The sequence below is a fragment of the Thalassophryne amazonica genome, chromosome 15 (genome assembly GCF_902500255.1).
Source record: "Thalassophryne amazonica chromosome 15, fThaAma1.1, whole genome shotgun sequence".
Lineage (NCBI taxonomy): Eukaryota > Metazoa > Chordata > Actinopteri > Batrachoidiformes > Batrachoididae > Thalassophryne > Thalassophryne amazonica.
The window spans coordinates 9,605,588-9,623,571 of record NC_047117.1 but is presented as its reverse complement, the minus strand read 5'-3'; the positions used below and the strand labels follow the sequence as shown (position 1 = coordinate 9,623,571).

General features: G+C 42.0%; 2 protein-coding genes and 1 long non-coding RNA gene across 4 annotated transcripts; 1 reads left to right on the top strand and 2 right to left on the bottom strand.

Annotated features, from left to right (window-relative positions):
• Positions 1 to 6,202: 6,202 nt before the first annotated feature.
• On the bottom strand, positions 6,203 to 9,322 carry LOC117525584. Of its 2 annotated transcripts, XR_004565096.1 has the most exons (4): positions 9,191 to 9,322; positions 8,793 to 9,109; positions 6,578 to 6,979; positions 6,220 to 6,272 (listed from the first exon to the last, which is right to left on the bottom strand). It is a non-coding gene; the product is annotated as an uncharacterized LOC117525584 (long non-coding RNA). The 2 variants fall into 2 exon arrangements; XR_004565095.1 differs by having other exon boundaries at positions 6,203 to 6,979.
• On the top strand, positions 9,216 to 12,209 carry LOC117525583 (proteinase-activated receptor 3-like). The gene is made up of 2 exons (XM_034187466.1): positions 9,216 to 9,609; positions 10,492 to 12,209. Exons 1-2 carry the CDS (start codon positions 9,238 to 9,240, stop codon positions 11,020 to 11,022), a joined length of 903 nt encoding a protein of 300 aa, XP_034043357.1. The 5' UTR covers positions 9,216 to 9,237; the 3' UTR covers positions 11,023 to 12,209.
• LOC117525582 lies at positions 11,726 to 17,678 on the bottom strand. Its single transcript, XM_034187465.1, has 3 exons — positions 17,667 to 17,678; positions 13,408 to 13,672; positions 11,726 to 13,080 (listed from the first exon to the last, which is right to left on the bottom strand). The coding sequence occupies exons 2-3, from the start codon at positions 13,669 to 13,671 to the stop codon at positions 12,415 to 12,417; spliced, it is 930 nt and encodes a 309-aa protein (XP_034043356.1). The 5' UTR covers position 13,672; positions 17,667 to 17,678; the 3' UTR covers positions 11,726 to 12,414.
• Between the last annotated feature and the right edge of the window lie 306 nt (positions 17,679 to 17,984).

Here is a 17,984-nt window from a genome sequence, read left to right as displayed (position 1 = left end):
CCATGGGCGGGGCAAAATGCCTCAATAGCGCCCCCTTGAAACTTTCAAAACCCCCTCCCCATAGGGTTTTTTTTGGAGTAGGGAGATGAAAATTGGTACCCATGTGTGACTTGCATAGGCGTACAAAAAAGTCTCTTGCACCATGGGTCTACTCCAAACAGGAAGTCGGCCATTTTGAATTTTCTTCTCATTTTGGCGTGATTTCCACATGTTGTATTTGAACGAACTCCTCCTAGGGATTTTGTCCAATGCACTTCAAAATTTCTTCCAGATCACCCAGAGACGATACTGACCAAAAGTTATCGAAAGCTTTTCTGTATGTCAAAGGGTGTGGCCGCTATGGTGCCGCCATTTTGACCCTTCGCCATATGAACATTATACTTAAACAGGTACTGAAGTCACATATTTAACCCCATCAACTTCCTTCCACTTCTAAAACATGCAGAACAAATTGTTGAACATAAGCGATAAACGCCGTGAAGTTACGAATAACGGCGTCCGTGTGGCGGCGTAGCGAATATTGCCCATTCGCCATGAAATTACATTCTTCCTTTTGACGGCTTTAATTTTGTCACATCATCATGAAAATTGATACACAGGTCGAGCACGACAACCTCTTACAATTCATAGGGGCATCGCCCATGGGCGGGGCAAAATGCCTCAATAGCGCCCCCTTGAAACTTTCAAAAACCCCTCCCCATAGGGGTTTTTTTGGAGTAGGGAGATGAAAATTGGTACACGTGTGACTGCATAGACGTACAAAAAAGTCTCTTGCACCATGGGTCTACTCCAAACAGGAAGTCGGCCATTTTGAATTTTCTTCTCATTTTGGCGTGATTTCCACATGTTGTATTTGAACGAACTCCTCCTAGGGATTTTGTCCAATTCACTTCAAATTTCTTTGATAGCATCCAGAGATGACACTGACCAAAAGTTATCGAAAGCTGTTCTCTATGTTGAAGGGTGTGGCCGCTATGGTGCCGCCATTTTGACCCTTTGTCATGTAACATCAAGTGTGATTTGTTTAAAATTTTAATTGTGTGATGAGTGGTTGCCCGTGCATGCACATGCCCACGTGGTCACAAGGGCACCCACTGGCCTGAGTAGGCGGTTGCGCGGAATGAGGGCCCGTATATGACTGCTTGCAGTCCTAGTTATTATTATTATTATTGCTGGTGTTTGTGTTATCACAATTGTTGACAAGATCATTATTTATATACAAAATATTTATAATATAACTAATATATTTTCCAACATCTGATCTCTGAATAACTCCAAGTATGAATGTCAGTGTAATTTTTGCATATTTCATTCTTTACTTGCAGTTTAAAGCTAAAATTGATTCAAAGATATTAAATCGTGGCTGCACACTGTTGTGATCATTTTTATGTTGTGTTGTGGTGAAATAAAGTGACGATCAGACGGCTGATCGTCAAATAAAACACGGATTGATGCACCTTGAAACACAGATTCTGTCCCAGAAACTGTGGATAAGTCAAGCTAGCAGACAAGAACGAAAACACACTTCTGGTCAACCATCAAAATATTTCACTCGTCAGATGTGGCCGGATGTGGATTTAAAATTACAAATATTCACACACACAAACCCAAATTTATGAATACGTCTGTAATAAATACTTTTTACAGTGAGTTACATTGTGTTTTTTTTTTGTGTTAGATTTGTGTTGCTTGCCCAGATTAAAACTGGGCAAAGAACTGCTGAAATGAGCCCAGTTTAACAAAATGAACTAAAGAATATTTCACATCAACTGATGCTTAAATGTTTTTGATTTATTATTTATGTAATTTAGATTTTTATGTTAAAAGTCTGAGTAGATCTTCTCATTAGTGTCTGTTTTACTTTTTTTTTCTTACTCTGTAAATATTTATATTTATTGGTAACTAACTGATAAAGAGGAAAAAACAGCATTGAGTTTTCATTATAATTTGTGGGTGTCTAAGATTGTTACACAGTTTAACTAATAAAACAAATACCAAGTGGTGAATGTCTGAATAACTTACCTGTTATGTTTGGATGAAATTAACTGACGAGCTGGTTAAGTGTCAAATTCCACTCAGTTTTCACGAATCAACTTCTTCTAACGTTTAAAACTAAATTCTCAGGTCACCAGTAAAATAGTTGATCAGTTTATATGAATAAACCAGCACACTGACAAATAAAACACCGATCTCTGCACATTTAAACACAGATGCTGAGCTCCCAAAGTGAGAACACAAAGCTCAGTACAACCCCTACGTCATAAAGCGGCTTCAGTAGCTCAAACAGGTAGGGGCGGGGCTCTTGCACACAAACATCTCAGTGAGAACATGAAACAAAGTAAATCACGTCATAAAGACGCTCAGTAGCTCAAACAGGTAGGGGCGGGGCAGGCGCGTCCCTCAATGCTCTTGCCCCGCCCCTACCTGTCTGAGCTCCGATTGCTCTGGCCCCGCCCTACCCGTTTGATCTACTGCAGCCTTATAACCCCACCCCCCCTCAGGTGAGAAATATTCAGGAATCCCACCTCTGTCAGAGTTCTGCTCGTGTTGGTGCAGAAGTTGAAGTATTGTTTAAACATCAGAGACTTCATGTGAATGTCATAACCGTAACCTTTAACCTAATGTAATCCATATAAAATAATCTGCATGGTTGCTTGGCAACTAAAATGTCATTGGAGCCCTGATATTCCAACAGTGGAAGTGTGTTTACTTTTCTACATAAAAGTGAACGCTGATGCTGAAATTTCACTTTCATCAGTTTCACTTGCGACATACTGACACACAGTGGCGCCATTTAGGCGAGAATATGAAACAATGTCACAATGAGGCCTTTTATTTTTCATGAGGCTGTGCTCTCTGACACACTGAGGGACATTTTTGACATTGGATAGACAAAAAAAAAAAAAAGAAAAAAGTAATTCGTGTAATGTGTACATGATTGAGCAAAAGTTTCATAAACATTTAAATTGATTAGTTTTTCTCCGATGGTTTGGCACTTTTCTTGAAACAGAAATGACATTCTTAAAACTATAAGATCATTTGACCAAACAGCTCTGCACAACATTACAGTTCACAAGCAAAAGCTCATCTCTCCCAAAACTGTACACACATGCTTCGAAACTCAATTCCTTTCCCATATAAAGATTCTTCTCAATTGCTTTGGCTCATTTGCATTCACTCAGCGCTTTTGCCAAAATAACCTGGATGGTTCAGCACAACACCATGGATCACCTGCAAAAGCTCATGTCTCAAATCTCAATTCCTTTCTCATATAGTCAGTGCCCCCAAAATGCATCGTCCCTTTGGCATTGTGTGAGCACTGCAAGTCAAAATGCTGAGATGTTTTGTCACTATGGCAGAGTTATAGCTAACAGAATACAATTATGTATAAAATTGAAGAAAAAGGATTTCACAGTAAGAGCAGCCTCCAAAGTTTGACATCAAACACTGCACTCATACTGCCAAGGAACTTATAACCATTTTTATTCACACACATAAAGTAACTTCCATACATTAGAGTACATAAAGAAAATGTACACAGTATTCTGTACATGTACAAAATATAAATACAAACAAAAGAAAAATTATATCTAGCCTTCTTCTTCTTCTTTCGGCTGTTCCCGTTAGAGGTCGCCACAGCAGATCAATCGTTTCCATCTCACCCTGTCCTCTGTATCTTCCTCTGTCACACCAACCACCTGCATGTCCTCCCTCAGCACATCCATAATCCTCCTCTTTGGCCTCCCTCTTCTCCTCCTGCCTGGTGGCTCCATCCTCATCATCCTTCTCCCTATATACCCTGGGTCCCTCCTCTGCACATGTTCAAACCATCTCAATCTCGTCTCTCTGACTTTGTCTCCAAACCGTCCAACCTGAGCTGTCCCTCTGATAAGTTCATTCCTAATCTTGTCAATTCTCATCACTTCCAAAGAGAATCTCAACATCTTCAGTTCTGCCACCTCCAGCTCTGCCTCCTGTCTTTTTGTTAGTGCCACTGTCTCTAAACCGTACAACATAGCTGGTCTCACTACTGTTTTGTAAACTTTCCCCTTCACTCTTGCTGATATTCTTCTGTCACAAATCACTCCTGCCACCTTTCTCCACCCACTCCACCCTGCCTGCACTCTCTTTTTCACCTCTCTACCACACTCTCCATTACTTTGAACAGTTGACCCCAAATATTTAAACTCATCTACTTTCACCACTTCTACTCCTTGTAACTGCACTATTCCACTGGGCTCCCTCCCATTCACACACATGTACTCAGTCTTCCACTGACTTTCATTCCCCTTCTCTCCAAAGCATATCTCCGCCTCTCCAGACTAGACTTAACTTGCTCTCTACTCTCACTGTAGATCACAATGTCATCTGCAAACATCATGGTCCATGGGGACTCCTGTCTGATCTCATCCGTCAACCTGTCCATCACTACTGCGAACAAGAAAGGACTCAGAGCTGATCCTTGGTAAAAGGAATGAGTCTGTCAGTCCGACTGCACATCTCACCGCTGTCACACTATTCTTGTACAGTACATGTCCTGCACGACCCTAACATACTTCTCTGCCACTCCAGACTTCCTCATACAATACCACAGCTCTTCTCTTGGCACCCTATCATAAGCGTTTTCTAAGTCCACAAATACACAATGTAACTCTTTCTGGCCTTCTCTGTACTTCAACAGTATTCTCAGAGCAAACACTGCATTTGTAGTGCTCTTTCTCAGCATGAAACCATATTGCTGCTCACAGATCTTCACCTGTTTTCTAAGCCTACCTTCTACTACTCTTTCCCATAATTTGATGCTGTGGCTGATCAACTTTATGCCTCTGTAGTTACTGCAGCTCTGCACATCACCCTTGTTCTTGAAAATAGGAACCAGCACACTTCGTCTCCACTCATCAGGCATCCTCTCACTTTCCAAGATTTTATTAAACAATCTGGTTAGAAACTCCACTGCCATCTCTCCTAGACATTTCCATGCCTCCACTGGAATGTCATCTGGACCAACTGCCTTTCCACTCTTTATCCTCTTCATAGCAGCCCTCACTTCTTCCTTACTAATCTCTTGTACTTCCTGACTTACTCTCACCACATCATCCAGCCTTTTCTCTCGCTCATTTTCTTCATCAGCTCTTCAAAATATTACCTCCACCTTCTCAGCACACACTCCTCACTTGTCATCTTTTACCACCCTAATCTGCTGTACATTCTTTCCAGCTCTGTCCCTTTGTCTGGCCAATTGGTAAGTACGTCCAGATGTCATACCCAGTACTGTCCTAGCTGTCTCTCTCACCACATCTGCAGTATTTTTCCAGTTGTTCAAAATTGCTTCCCCTCCAACCAGTGCTTCTCTCACCTGCTCGCTAAATTTCACACAACAGTCTTCCTCCTTCAGCTTCCACCATCTGATCCTTTGTTGAGCTCTCACTCTCTTCTTCTTTACCTCTAAAGCCATCCTACAAACAACCATCCTATGCTGTCTAATGACACTCTCTCCTGCCACCACCTTAGTCTCTGATTTCTTTGAGCTTGCATCTCCTATAAAGAATGTAGTCCACCTGTGCGCATCTTCCTCCACTCTTATATGTTACCCTGTGCTCCTCCCATTTCTTAAAGTAGGTATTCACCACAGCCATTTCCATCCTTTTAGCAAAATCAACTACCATCTGTCCTTCCCCATTCCTATCCTTGATACCATATCTACCCATTACTTCCTCATCACCTCTGTTCCCTTCACCAACATGCCCACTGAAGTCCGCTCCTATCACTACATCTTTCATGCTTGGGCACACTCTCCACCACCTCATCTAACACACTCCGGAAATCTTCTTTCTCCATCTCACAACCTACCTGTGAGGCATATGCACTGATGATATTCATCATCACCCCTTCAATTTCCAAATTCACACTCATCACCCTGTCAGACACTCGCTTAACCTCCAACACACTTTTAACATACTCTTCCTTTAAAATGACCCCAACACCATTCCTCTTCCTGTCCTCACCATGGTACAACAACTTGTACCCACCGCCGATGCTCCTGCTCTTACTTCCCTTCCACTTGGTCTCTTGCACACACACAATATGTCTACCTTTCTCCTCTCCATCATATCAGCCAGCTCTCTCCCTTTACCAGTCATACTACCAACATTCAAAGTCCCCACTCTCATTTCCACCCTTCTAGTTTTCTTCTTCTCCCGCTGTTTGTGGAAATGTTCTCCTCTTCTTCTTTGTCGTCTTCACCCAGCAGTTGCCCAATTTCCACCAGCACCCTGTTGGGCAACAGCACCAGTGGCGGACGTTGTTAATGTCCATCGAGAGTTTAAAGAATTTGTTTTTAACTTGGCACGTGCACACTTGGGCCTTGGTATTGATATGAACTCCAGGGGGCGCCATTTAAGTTACGTTAGCTTCCAGAGGAAGCACAGAACACCTGACTGATGCCTGCTAACATTACATCCACCACAAACACAAAGCACATCAGCTCAATCACTACTTTGGCCTGAATTGTGTCAAAATCAACAGCTTTGCTAGAAACTGGCAACAACGCACTCGTCTCCTTCAGGAGAACACAAACCTGTTTATAATGAGGTGTTGTTCCCGCTACCGTGCAGCCTCTTGTGTGTGTGCTGCTGGTGTCAGTTTAGATGTTGGTGCCGCGGTGTTGCGGATGGCCGTGCGGCTCTGGCACGCCGACCCGTTTACAGAAGCTACTGAGGGAGAGAAACACTTTTCATTTGAAAGGGGTTCATGTCACATAAACATTAAAGATTTTTGTCACGTAAAACTCCAGTAAAGTGTCCTTCAATGTGTTTTCAGTGAGAAGTTTGTTTCCTGTCATACAAGTAAATGTCTTCTTACACATTTCTGAACTTCTGTCCTCTCCTGACGCTGCAAACGTAGCGGTAGTTACTGACAGCACTGGACACCGCCGGTATTCATCAACCCAACAGCAGAGATCGTTTAGATCAGAATCTTCCTGTAGGAAAAGACAAAAAAAAAGCAACATGTCTCAGAAAACAACGCCCTGATCCACATAACATCAGATGTTCACACCTGAGAGTCTGTCACGTCACGCGGTCCACAGACTCCTGAGAGGCCTCACTCTCAGCAAATCTAAACACTTTTTAGAGACAGTTTCCTTGTTTTTCCCAGTTTGAAACTGTATTTCCTTTTTAAATAAACAATATTGGTATTATTAGCTAATGTACTGTCATGGTGGTTGCCATCCAGGACCTGTGTAAAACTTTAGATGTGTTACTATAAAGAGCCGCAAACAGGCCGGCAAGTACCAACTACATAAACAACAATGAACAACAGGCCACAAACAGGCTGCCAAGTACTAAATAAAGGAATAATAATGAAGAATACAATGCAAACAGCTGGACAAATAAGATGTCAAAGTACCTGACAACAACCAACATATCCTCTTATCAGGTATCACCATCACATCCTTTTTTGGAAAACTAAATAATACAGTCTAATGAAGAATAGACTGAAAACAGTCTGACAATAATAATAAAGAACAGACCATGAATAACATGCAAGAAGTATGGCCATATTCCTTTATATATATATATATATATATATATATATATATATATATATATATATATATATATATATATATATAACCATTTATTTTTAGTTATATGTCACACAGATCCTGACAAAGAAAAGTACTTAATGTATTGTAATTCAGAGATGAATTAAAATACAAACTGATGTAATGACAGACGGCCCATTTCCTTCGAACATCAGATTTTTACAGGTGATGTGCACAGTCTCTAGAGAAATTAACTGACCAAACCTGATCAACTAACAGGATTTGTAAATACAATGTCCACAGATCAATCTGTTCACAGTTATGCTACATTTTTTAAAGTATTGACACAGAAAAATGTCTTGGCTCGTGTGCAGCGAGCAGATTTTTGTCAGAACTTTGCAAGCATGACAGGTTGATATGTTCAGTGATTAAACCTCTGGACCAAGCAACCAAGCACCGATTATCTTTGAAGGAAACAAAGGTCCAAATCTTCAGGAGACTTAAGGTGATGACAATGTTTTTATTATTCGCTCTTTATGGAGAATCTTTGGGTACCACTGGAATGACCGTTTCAAATGAACGCTTACTTGAGTAAACTCGGATGAGGAGCATCACTTGCATTGTAAGGGAATGTCAGCTATGACATTATGGCTACGTTTCTCAGTGTTGATGACATCAGCGCCTGGAGAAAGTCAAAGACACGCCCATAATTTACTTAGCTGCAGCAGATATGACAAGTGATCCATCCCCATGTCTCAAAGGCAGCCATCTGACTGGATGGTTGCCTCCCAGGACCCAAGGCACTTCCGTGACTTTGTGGATGCCGCGACGTGCGACACTAGTGCACGCTCCGATTGGACTCGACTGCAAGCTTGTTTTCCGGTTGTGTTCTGCAGAGTTTGCACAGGTGGGACACATATGTAACACCTTGCATTAGATTTCTCATTCAAAACCTTGTGCTGACTTGCATCACCTGTTTACTCAAAGAGTGCAGTTACATCAGGGGCATCAAAGTACTGCTGTGTGTGAAATTACCAAAAGCACAGATCTGGGATCAGCTTAATGTAACACAAAAATGTTAAAGAACATTGGGACAGAAGCTCCAGCACCTGACCAATCTCTTACAGATGCTAATGTCACAGATGCTAATGCCACAATCACATCACATAGCTTGAAGGATTTTGTTTAATTTCTGTGCATCAACACAAACATATTATTAATTGTACAACTCAACCTGCACACATACTGTCCAGCAGACTGTCCAATCACTGAAGACCTCGCCGCACCTTGTGTCTCTATCACTGCCCAATCACAGCTGGCGTCAGACATGAAGATGGGGAAGGACTGTCGCAACCGCAGATGGTGGACCAATCCAAAAGGAGGTAGGAGTCCCAGCGGCTCTGGATTATAAACCTCTGTGGAAGTTCTGGAAGAAGCATTCGCTGCAGGGACTGGACGAGTTGAGGTCTACAGCACGGTGAACTCCGCCACGGTACAATGCGGGAATGACATCATTTCACTTAAACAGCTGTTCTGAGGGTATTGTTGTAGGATATGATGAATCTAAATCAAAAGCAAGGCATTGTTTTGATTTGTGTTTTGCCCAAGAATGTACAAAAAATTGTCCAGAGGGTCAAAACTAACCTGATAATCATCTTTCTCAGACAGCAGCGTGTTCGTCCAATGCCACCATGTTGAATGTCACTCTGGATCAAACCAGTAACTCCTCCATCAACTCCAGCAACCTCGGCATGTCTCTACTGTGGTACCAGTTTGCAGGATGCGCTGTAGCCCCTCACGGCCATCTTTTCTACTTTGCACTGAAGGTGGTAAACCTGGTACTGGGCACACCCTGTAACGTTCTGGTTATCTGGGACATCGCCTCCAACAAGGCAGACACGTCAACCTCAGACATCTTCATCGTCAACCTGGCTGTCCTGGACGCCTACTTCTGCCTGATGACGCCCATAGACCTGGTCAATCAGCTGCTGCTGAGCAATAGTCAGATCTGGTCCTTCCAAAGGTTTGCCTACGGGGTTAAGGACACAGCACCACTTTTTCTGGTGAGTCTACTTCATTCATTTGATAATTTGAGCAACTTTCTGTTTCCCTATTCCTCCCAGATCCTCTCAAATTACACCAATCTTAATACGTCAACCCCAGGGTGACCTTTAAAGGATTTGTTTTGTTAAAGATCAAGCTCATTGGGATCAAAGGCCAAAATTTAGCACAGATATGTCAGTGGGTTCTAGAATTGCCCAGCTCCTGTGTGCCTGCCAGTTGGTTCTCTCGACCCAGCTCTTTTTGCTGATTTCTGCCTAACTTGATATGTAGTGAATGTTGACCCTAAAAGAATTCCTTTTGGCAAAGATCAAGGAATTTGATTTTCAATCTAATTTGGAACACTTAGACGGTTTCAAGAATTGGCAATATTTAGGTGAAGGTCAAGTTCATTGGGGGTTGTGTCTCCAAATGTTAGACCGTCATAGCGTTCATGCCCACAGGTACTACAACCTAGTAAGTTTATATTATATATATAAACTTTAATAAAATCCTCCTTGAACTTAATTATCAAGGTCAGGTTAAAAACTGATATTAACTGTAGGACTTTAGCTCATGTTCAATATTTACACATTCTGAGATTTTCAAGAAAAACTCAGGTGTACATATTTGGTTTTGTGAATATGCAGTTTTATGCATCTGCCACCGGGTGAAGTATAATTCGGCCGATACACAGTGTAGCATACTGGAACAACGTCACAGCTTTGTTATTTAGCCGTCTACTATAACGTCGAGTAGCTGAAAGCAAGTCCATGAGCTTAAAGTGGACTAAAACTTTTGCCTGCTACATGATGAGGCACAAAGTCAAAGAAGTGACTCTTTAAACCCGCCATGCTCACATAACCACTCATGCATTCACCTTCCTTCTCTTCCTGTTGCTCCAGGTGTGCATCTGCCTTGACAGATACGTGGCCGTCGTCCACCCAGTGCTGTTCTCTCGCATCCGAGACAACAAGATCCGCAACGGCATTTCCGTTTTGGCCTGGATTCTCATCCTGGTTTATGGCATCAGCAAAGCCCTCCTTTCCTCCATAATCCTGGACAGGGTCTCTAGCGGAATCATCCTCTTTGCCTTTGCAGTCATGGTCTTCTGTAACATCTCCATCATCTGGGTCCTGCGGTGCTCTGTGGCTGGAAAAGAAGAGATGCACCCAGTGAAGAAGAAGGCCTTCAAAATGGTGCTGATCATCCTGGTTATCATTGTGGTCAACTACCTGCCGCCTGTGGCCCTCATACCCTTCTCGGCCTACAGCTCGTCAGTGGTGTATAAGTGCCAGATCCGCATCATCGTGTTTGGCATCATGGATCTGAGCTGCTGCATGGAGCCGCTCCTCTACATTGCCAAGAAAGAGCGTGCTGGCTGCATGTGTTGCAGGTGGCGTTTTGAGAAGAAGCTACATGAGGTGAAGGTGTGATCAAAGCTGTTCCATTTACAATAACACCGGCTGTACCAGCGCAGGAATCCAGGAATCCAACGCAGAAAAACTGCAGTTTCCAACTGTTTATTTAGTTATTTTGGGTTTTGTTTTCTTCACCAACTGCACTAAATGTGGTTAAGTAGTGACAGGATACATTATGTGTGCACCTCTGATACCAAATTCAAATTCAGTGCTTCATTTGTGTGTATGCAAAACAAAGCAGCAAAATAAATCAAACCATTCTGCAAGACACGCAATTAATTTCGTTAACAAGTCCCCGCTGTGACCATCAGGGGGCGCTACATGAAATACAAGTTTCTCTCAGGTCCAGGCAACAGTCGTCAGGTTTCACCATTCTAGAAGCTGGGATGCTAATTAATAGCGAACACCAAATGAGGACGTACCGTTCAGACACTTCACAAAATGGAAACTCTGAGCACTAAATCACAGACAAAAATATAAATAAATAAAGATGAGAAAGCAGAACAAGTCAAATTTGCTCTGTCAAAAAAGGACACAGAGAATAAGAGAACAGAAATCACGCAACTTCCCAGCAAGCAGCAGCATTTGGTCCACTTTAATGAGAGCTGGAAGCGATCCTGGTTGAGATCAGACTGATTAAACACTTAACACAATTAATGTCACAGCACAATTAAAGGCGCACTGTGGGATCAATTAAAATGGTGAAATAATGAGCAGCTAAGTGGTAAACAAGCTTTAATTTGGTGCAATTCATTAAGACAAAAGAGTAAAGCAGCGATGCTACAAAAACAATAAAGTTAATTTTGTCAGTAAATGTTACTCTGACAATCAGCCGCCTCTACGTAAGATACAGAGCGCGATGATGTTATCTCTGATAAACATCTCACAGGATCATCTCAAAATGAGCAATGCCTGGGAAGTTATTCTCAAAAAGTAGCAAGTTAACACGCCTTGTGAGATAAGAGAATAACAGACTAGTTACACATTTTAAATTGTAGAAAACACAAAGGCACAATAAATGGGATTTTTTTACTATTTAAAATTACATACACATCTATCTATCTATATAGATACAGCTCCCAAAATATTTGTCAAGAAAGGAAGTACTATTGTAAAATAGTACCGGGAAGTACTATTTTTTATTTTGACGGCTGCCACTTAGGATACGTTTGGTGTGAATTTGTCAACAGGATTACTCGATCGCCGTGCAAAATTAATAATAAAATAAACTGTATAATCAATCGTATCTCTCATGGTGATGACAGCACTGCACAATAACCACACCGTTAATATCCATGACACAGATCTACCGCCCACCCCAACTGACATGCATCAAATCAATTTTTGGCCACTGCTTTGTTTTCATTATTTTATTGTCAGTGTGGAATTCCATCACACATTTAGCCATTACATCTGAGTAATTTTCTTGTGCAACTCTGTCAGACTTTCATGGCTGGCGTCAGGCCCATCTTCTGAGCTAACAAACCCAGGATAAGTAGGGTAAAAGCGAGATGGTGGCACATTAGAGGCATCATCTGTGTTACCGTCAGTGGGTTGAAGTAATGGAATCAACTTGGCATGAGCGTAGTCGATCTCAAACCCCTCAAAAATAAGGCCAACTGCCCAAGCACCCAAACCCTCCACAAGCACCCGTGACAGCTTCTGGGATGCCAGCACCAGTCCCTCATAATCCCCCTTTTCAAGTCTGAATACATCAGAGGTCAAAGGTCGGCGGGGCACCAGCACAGTAAATCCAGGAGAGTTTGGGAAAGGTGTGAGAAAAGCGACATGACCTTCATCATCCCACACACGCCATTGCTGCTGCTCCCCTCGAACAATGCGTGAGAACAGACCAGGATGACCCGGATCCCCATGGAATGTCAGATTGGGTGGGGCCTGAGGGGATGGGAGCCTGGCTCGGATCCTACTTTGGATTTCATCCAAGCTGGAGTCACTCCACCGAGGGCCGTTCTTAGAGGTGCAATACCCCGGGTCATGCAAGTTGTGCTCCTCTTCTCCTGCCAAGTGAGGGCACCACTCAGCCTCCAAGCCATGCAGGGGGAGGATACGGATCTATGACAGCCATGAAACATAAAAGTCGAGTTTGATCTAAAATACTAAAGAAGTGTGAAACCTCTGTTTGAAAAATAAAAAAAATATCCACAGTGACCCCAAGCAAAAGCTGAGCTGATATTGCCAACCTTTGACCTCACCAGGAAGTCTATTAAAAGTATTTTTTTCAAGAGCATCTTTTTTCATTATTTTGCCAATAATAATAATAATAATTTATTAATAAGAATAATACTTATTATAATGATAATAATAATACAAAAATATCACATGCCATTTTCAAAAACCAGCACAGTTAACCATCTCTCCACTGGCCAAAGATGTCCTCACCTGGGCAGGTCTGTCTCTGTGGGGTCTGCTGACCAGCGCACACCTCTGGACCCCAAGTTTGTCAGATAGCAGTTCAGCTACAGCTCTCGCCCCAAACAGCCATGCTAAGTACTCACGCTCCTCATGACAGAATATGCTGCCTCCTGGGGGGCCAGGGGGGCTGCGCTCCAGGATAACAGAGCCCGGCATCCACGGCTGAGGGTGAAGGTAGGCCACCAACCCTTCTGACTGCCAAATGATGTGACGGTGAAGAGAGGACGACATTCTGCAGAGTCGAGAGACAAGACATGGATGTTTCAGCTGAACTGGCTTAATCATCCAAATTAGAGACAGACAGACATAAACCTACAATCTGATCATATATAGTTAAGTTCTTATCCACTGCTGTTGTCATGTGTGCACGCTGACCGTGAGGGATTCAACACACGAATGTAGTGATGGCTGAACAAAAGAGAAGCAACATCTCAAGCTATTTTACAGCTGTTAATGAAAACACTCAATTTAATCAATTTCAATTGAATCAGCTTATAATGCACCAAATCACAACAAAAGCCATCTCAAGGTGCCACACACAGAGAAAAATTCAACATAAAAATTAAAAATAATTAAAAATTCAAATACATAATTAAAAACAGAAGTAAAACAATAAAACAAATAAAAAATTAAAAACTATTCATAAGAAAGAGAATAAAAATGGGTTTTAAGTCTCGACTTAAAAATGTCCACGGACTCCGACTGCTTCACGGTCACAGGACTGTTCCACAGGGTGGGTGCACGATGAGAAAAGGCTCTTTGACCCGCTGACGTCTTCTTCACCCTGGGAACACAGAAGTCCTGCATCCTGCGACCGTAAAGCCTGGGCTGGCACATAAGGTTCCACCAGATCAGCCAGATAAGACAGCGCCAGTCCATGAACAACTTTATAACACTGAACTGCGTTTTATGCAAGAAGGGTGTTTACAACTACAGCAACACCTAAAATCCTGAAATATGAAAATGGCTGAATACAGTAACCAGGTAGGCTATAGGATTACTATAGTTAAGCTACAGTTAATCAGAGCATACGACTATTTATTTCAGATATTTTTGATTTTCAAATAATTAAAATGTTTTTAAAAATGACACACTGCTCTCCCATGCATGAAAATACTTAAACTGTTAATAATAAAATGTACAGTCACTTACCCAGTTCTGGATCATTGTCGGTAATCAGCACAAATAAGCTAATACTTGGTACCAATGGAAAGACGAATGCTTTGTCTACAAATGACCACAAGCTCGACCGGATCCAGCCATCTTTGTGATCAACAGAGGAATCAAAACATCAGGTCTCCGTGGTGTGCACGTGTTTTCTGACTCACTCATTTGTGCAAGTGTGAAAGTGACGATCTCTAAGACGTAGCAAAGGTGAGTTAGCCATTCAGTGTCATTGTTCTAGAGTGGGAAAATACTTACTTACTTACTTGGGTAGAAAATGTCAGTGTGTTATGTCTTGCTATTTAATTGCTGCACACACATTTATCTCTGATGCGAAAATTTGCCGGTTGTGGATCACTGAAGCAGCAGCCTCGTGTCTGTACTTGTGAGCCATGTGTACTTTGGGGGTCATCTCAACATCACAAATCGGCATGAATGTGGGGGCTTTTACTTTTTAATTCAGGAGAAATCTCACCTCCACACATTTAAAATCCTCCTTTGCTCTCCATCTCTAACAATATAAATAAATTTAGCAACTTTTTAATATATATAATAATATAATAATGCAGGTTTGAAGGTATTTCAAAAGACTTAATTTTTTGCTCGTAAAAACGTATAACAGTGCCTATCGAAACTAAGTAAATTCTCATTTAATAAGTATAATTTACGAGGTGTATTAGATAAGAAACCGACACTTTTTTTTTTAACTATATGGATTTGAATGACGTGCGATTACACCAATCATGCTTGAACCCTCGTGCGCATTCGTGAGTTTTTTCCATGCGTGTCAGTGATGTCATTTCCCTGTGGGCAGGCCTTGAGTGAGATGTGGTCCAGCCCTCTCGGCTGAATTCCTTTGTTTCACACGCGCGCGTTGCTTTATCAAAGTTTTTTCTGGACCTCTGAGGGATATCTGAGTGGACACTATTCGAGAAATTTAGCTGGTTTTCGGTGAAAAGTTTAACGGCTGATGAGAGATTATGGGGTGTTTCTGTGGCTGTAAGGACTTCCCACGGAGCGGGACGTCGCGCAGCATTTCCAGACGCTGTCTCGGCCTGTTTCGAGCTGAAAACATCCTAATTTAAGGCTTAATTCACCCAGGACGTCGTGAGAGAATGGAGAAGATTCAGAAGAGGCCGGCATGAGGACTTTATGTGGACATTCCACTGTTTAAGGACATTTTGTAATGAAAGACGTGCGCGCAAATTCGCCGAGTCGTTTCCGTGACAACTCGGTGAATCTGTGCGCGCCGCGACAGGAAAAACACCTCTGTGTTGAAAACCATTTGTAAAATTCAGGCGGCTTTTGATGGCTTTCAACAAGTGAGTAACTGAGAAATTGTTTAACAGCTTGGGCATGTTCCAACTTGTCCGTTAAGGTTTCCAACGGAGGTGTTTTTCCTGTCGCGACCCCCCGCGGTCGGGTCCGGCCCGACATGCGACTCTGCCCGCACGTTCTTTCATTACAAAATGTCCGTTAACAATGGAATGACCGAATAAACTCCTCATGCCGACTTCTTCTGAAAGTTCTCTGTTCTCTGACGACTTACTGGGTCAACAGAGCCTGAAACGTGGAAGTTTTCAACTTGAAACGGCGAGACGCTGCCGCCTCGAAGCACAGATCGCCATCAGGCGCCGTGGGCCGTCCTTAAAGCGACACTACCAGACCAAAATCTCTCATCAGCCGTTAAAATTTTTACCGAAAACCAGCTGAATTTATCAAATGGTGTCCACTCAGTTGTGCCTTACAGCTTTTGAAAATTTTTTTATCAAACAAAGCAGCAGTCTCTGAGCCATTCGTAAACAATGAAAAATCGAAGAGAGGGTGGGCGACTCCTCACTCAAAGACTGCCCACAGGCGAATGACGTAACCGACAGGCATGAAAAAACTCTTGCATGCCCACGAGGGTTCAAGCATGTCTGATGTAATCACACGTGATTCAAATCCATATGGTTTTTGAAAAAAATAATAAGGCCGGATACTTTTCTAACAGACCTCGTATATCATTTTGTGTTCCAAACACATTCTCAGGCACAGTGTGTATCCTTCTGCATTAGAAGGGCTCCAGCCAGATGCCAGGAATGCCCCCAAAGTGACACAGAGTGTCGTGATCCAGAACCAGGCAAAGTGATCCATTTCCGGCAAATATTTGCACAAACATACTGTGGCTTCACACTTTAAGTAGAATGGCTACCCCATCCTGACTTTTTCAGCTAAATAACATCCAAATACCCAATAAAGGATATTGAGTTGCATTATGGCTCCATATAGCAGGACTTTCAAAAACGTGATCCAGAACTGGGCAAATGACTGTCTGTATCTATGCTGATATTGGTGATTCGAGATATACTTGGAATCTCTTTGAATTCAATTCAACTGAAGAGAAATCATGTAAGTTTTCCTACTCCTGCTATAGACTTTAATCTGAGTGTAACGCCATCTAAAATAAATAAATAAATAAATGGAGGAATTGCAGTATTTTTTAAATGTGTGGTCACCTGCCCTGTACAATTGACTGCTTCATATTCAACTGTGTCAGTAAGTTAAACTCAGTCAGTCAGTAACCAACATTCAGAAAACATTTACGCAAAACATCACAGGCAACCATCAAATGTTAAATTAGATTAACTCCACCACAAGATCGTTAATTCTGACACTAAATTTGGTTTAGTTTTATTCATAATTCAGTGGTCTTTTCGTTAGTCACCTAAATCTTTAGTCAACTAAAACTAAATTTAGTTCAAAACTATGACTAAAACTAAACAAAACAAATCTTCCCAATTGGCATATTTTATTTCTTCTTTTTTATGCTGACGTTTAGTCAGCCCAGAACTTTTAAGTCCCAAATAAAGCCGAAAGTGAAGCTTTATGCTAACGGTCTTTGCAGTTTGCTGTTGGCTAAAATGGTCCGTGACGCCCTCAAAGCAAGAGGGAGTTTGACATGACAACTGTTCCATTTTAATACAATAAATTAATCTCACGTACCTTTTGCAAATGAATCTTAACAACAGCATCAAGCAGGAAGTAACTTAGAAAAAATTGGACTTTCGCTCCGCACCAACCTGCTTCTTCTGTCCCTTCGTTACTGGTCGGCAAACTACTTTAATGGCGCATTACCGCCACCACCCGAGGAGGAGGGGAGCTCACAAGTTAACTTTTTTTTTTTTTTAAACATGTCAGATAAAAAAAAGGCTACTTTACACAACTTCAACAGTTTTCGTCATATCCCCCCCCCCCCCCCCCCCAAAAAAAAGAAAAGTTGAAAAATAAATTCATAGATATCAATGAGGCAACTTATAATAGTATAGCAGGGGTGGTGGCCAAGGGGTTAATGCGCTTGGTTTCAGTTTGGAAGGTTCTGGGTTCAAATCCCACCCCTG

What these genes read in the sequence shown, in the direction of transcription:
- LOC117525583 (XM_034187466.1), top strand. Translation starts at nt 9,238, where the DNA reads ATGTTGAATGTCACTCTGGATCAAACCAGTAACTCCTCCATCAACTCC. An exon ending in ACACAGCACCACTTTTTCTG is followed by an intron (nt 9,610 to 10,491) that starts GTGAGTCTACTT and finishes CTGTTGCTCCAG; the next exon opens with GTGTGCATCTGCCTTGACAG.
- LOC117525582 (XM_034187465.1), bottom strand. Translation starts at nt 13,671, where the DNA reads ATGTCGTCCTCTCTTCACCGTCACATCATTTGGCAGTCAGAAGGGTTG. An exon ending in ACAGAGACAGACCTGCCCAG is followed by an intron (nt 13,081 to 13,407) that starts GTGAGGACATCT and finishes TGGCTGTCATAG; the next exon opens with ATCCGTATCCTCCCCCTGCA.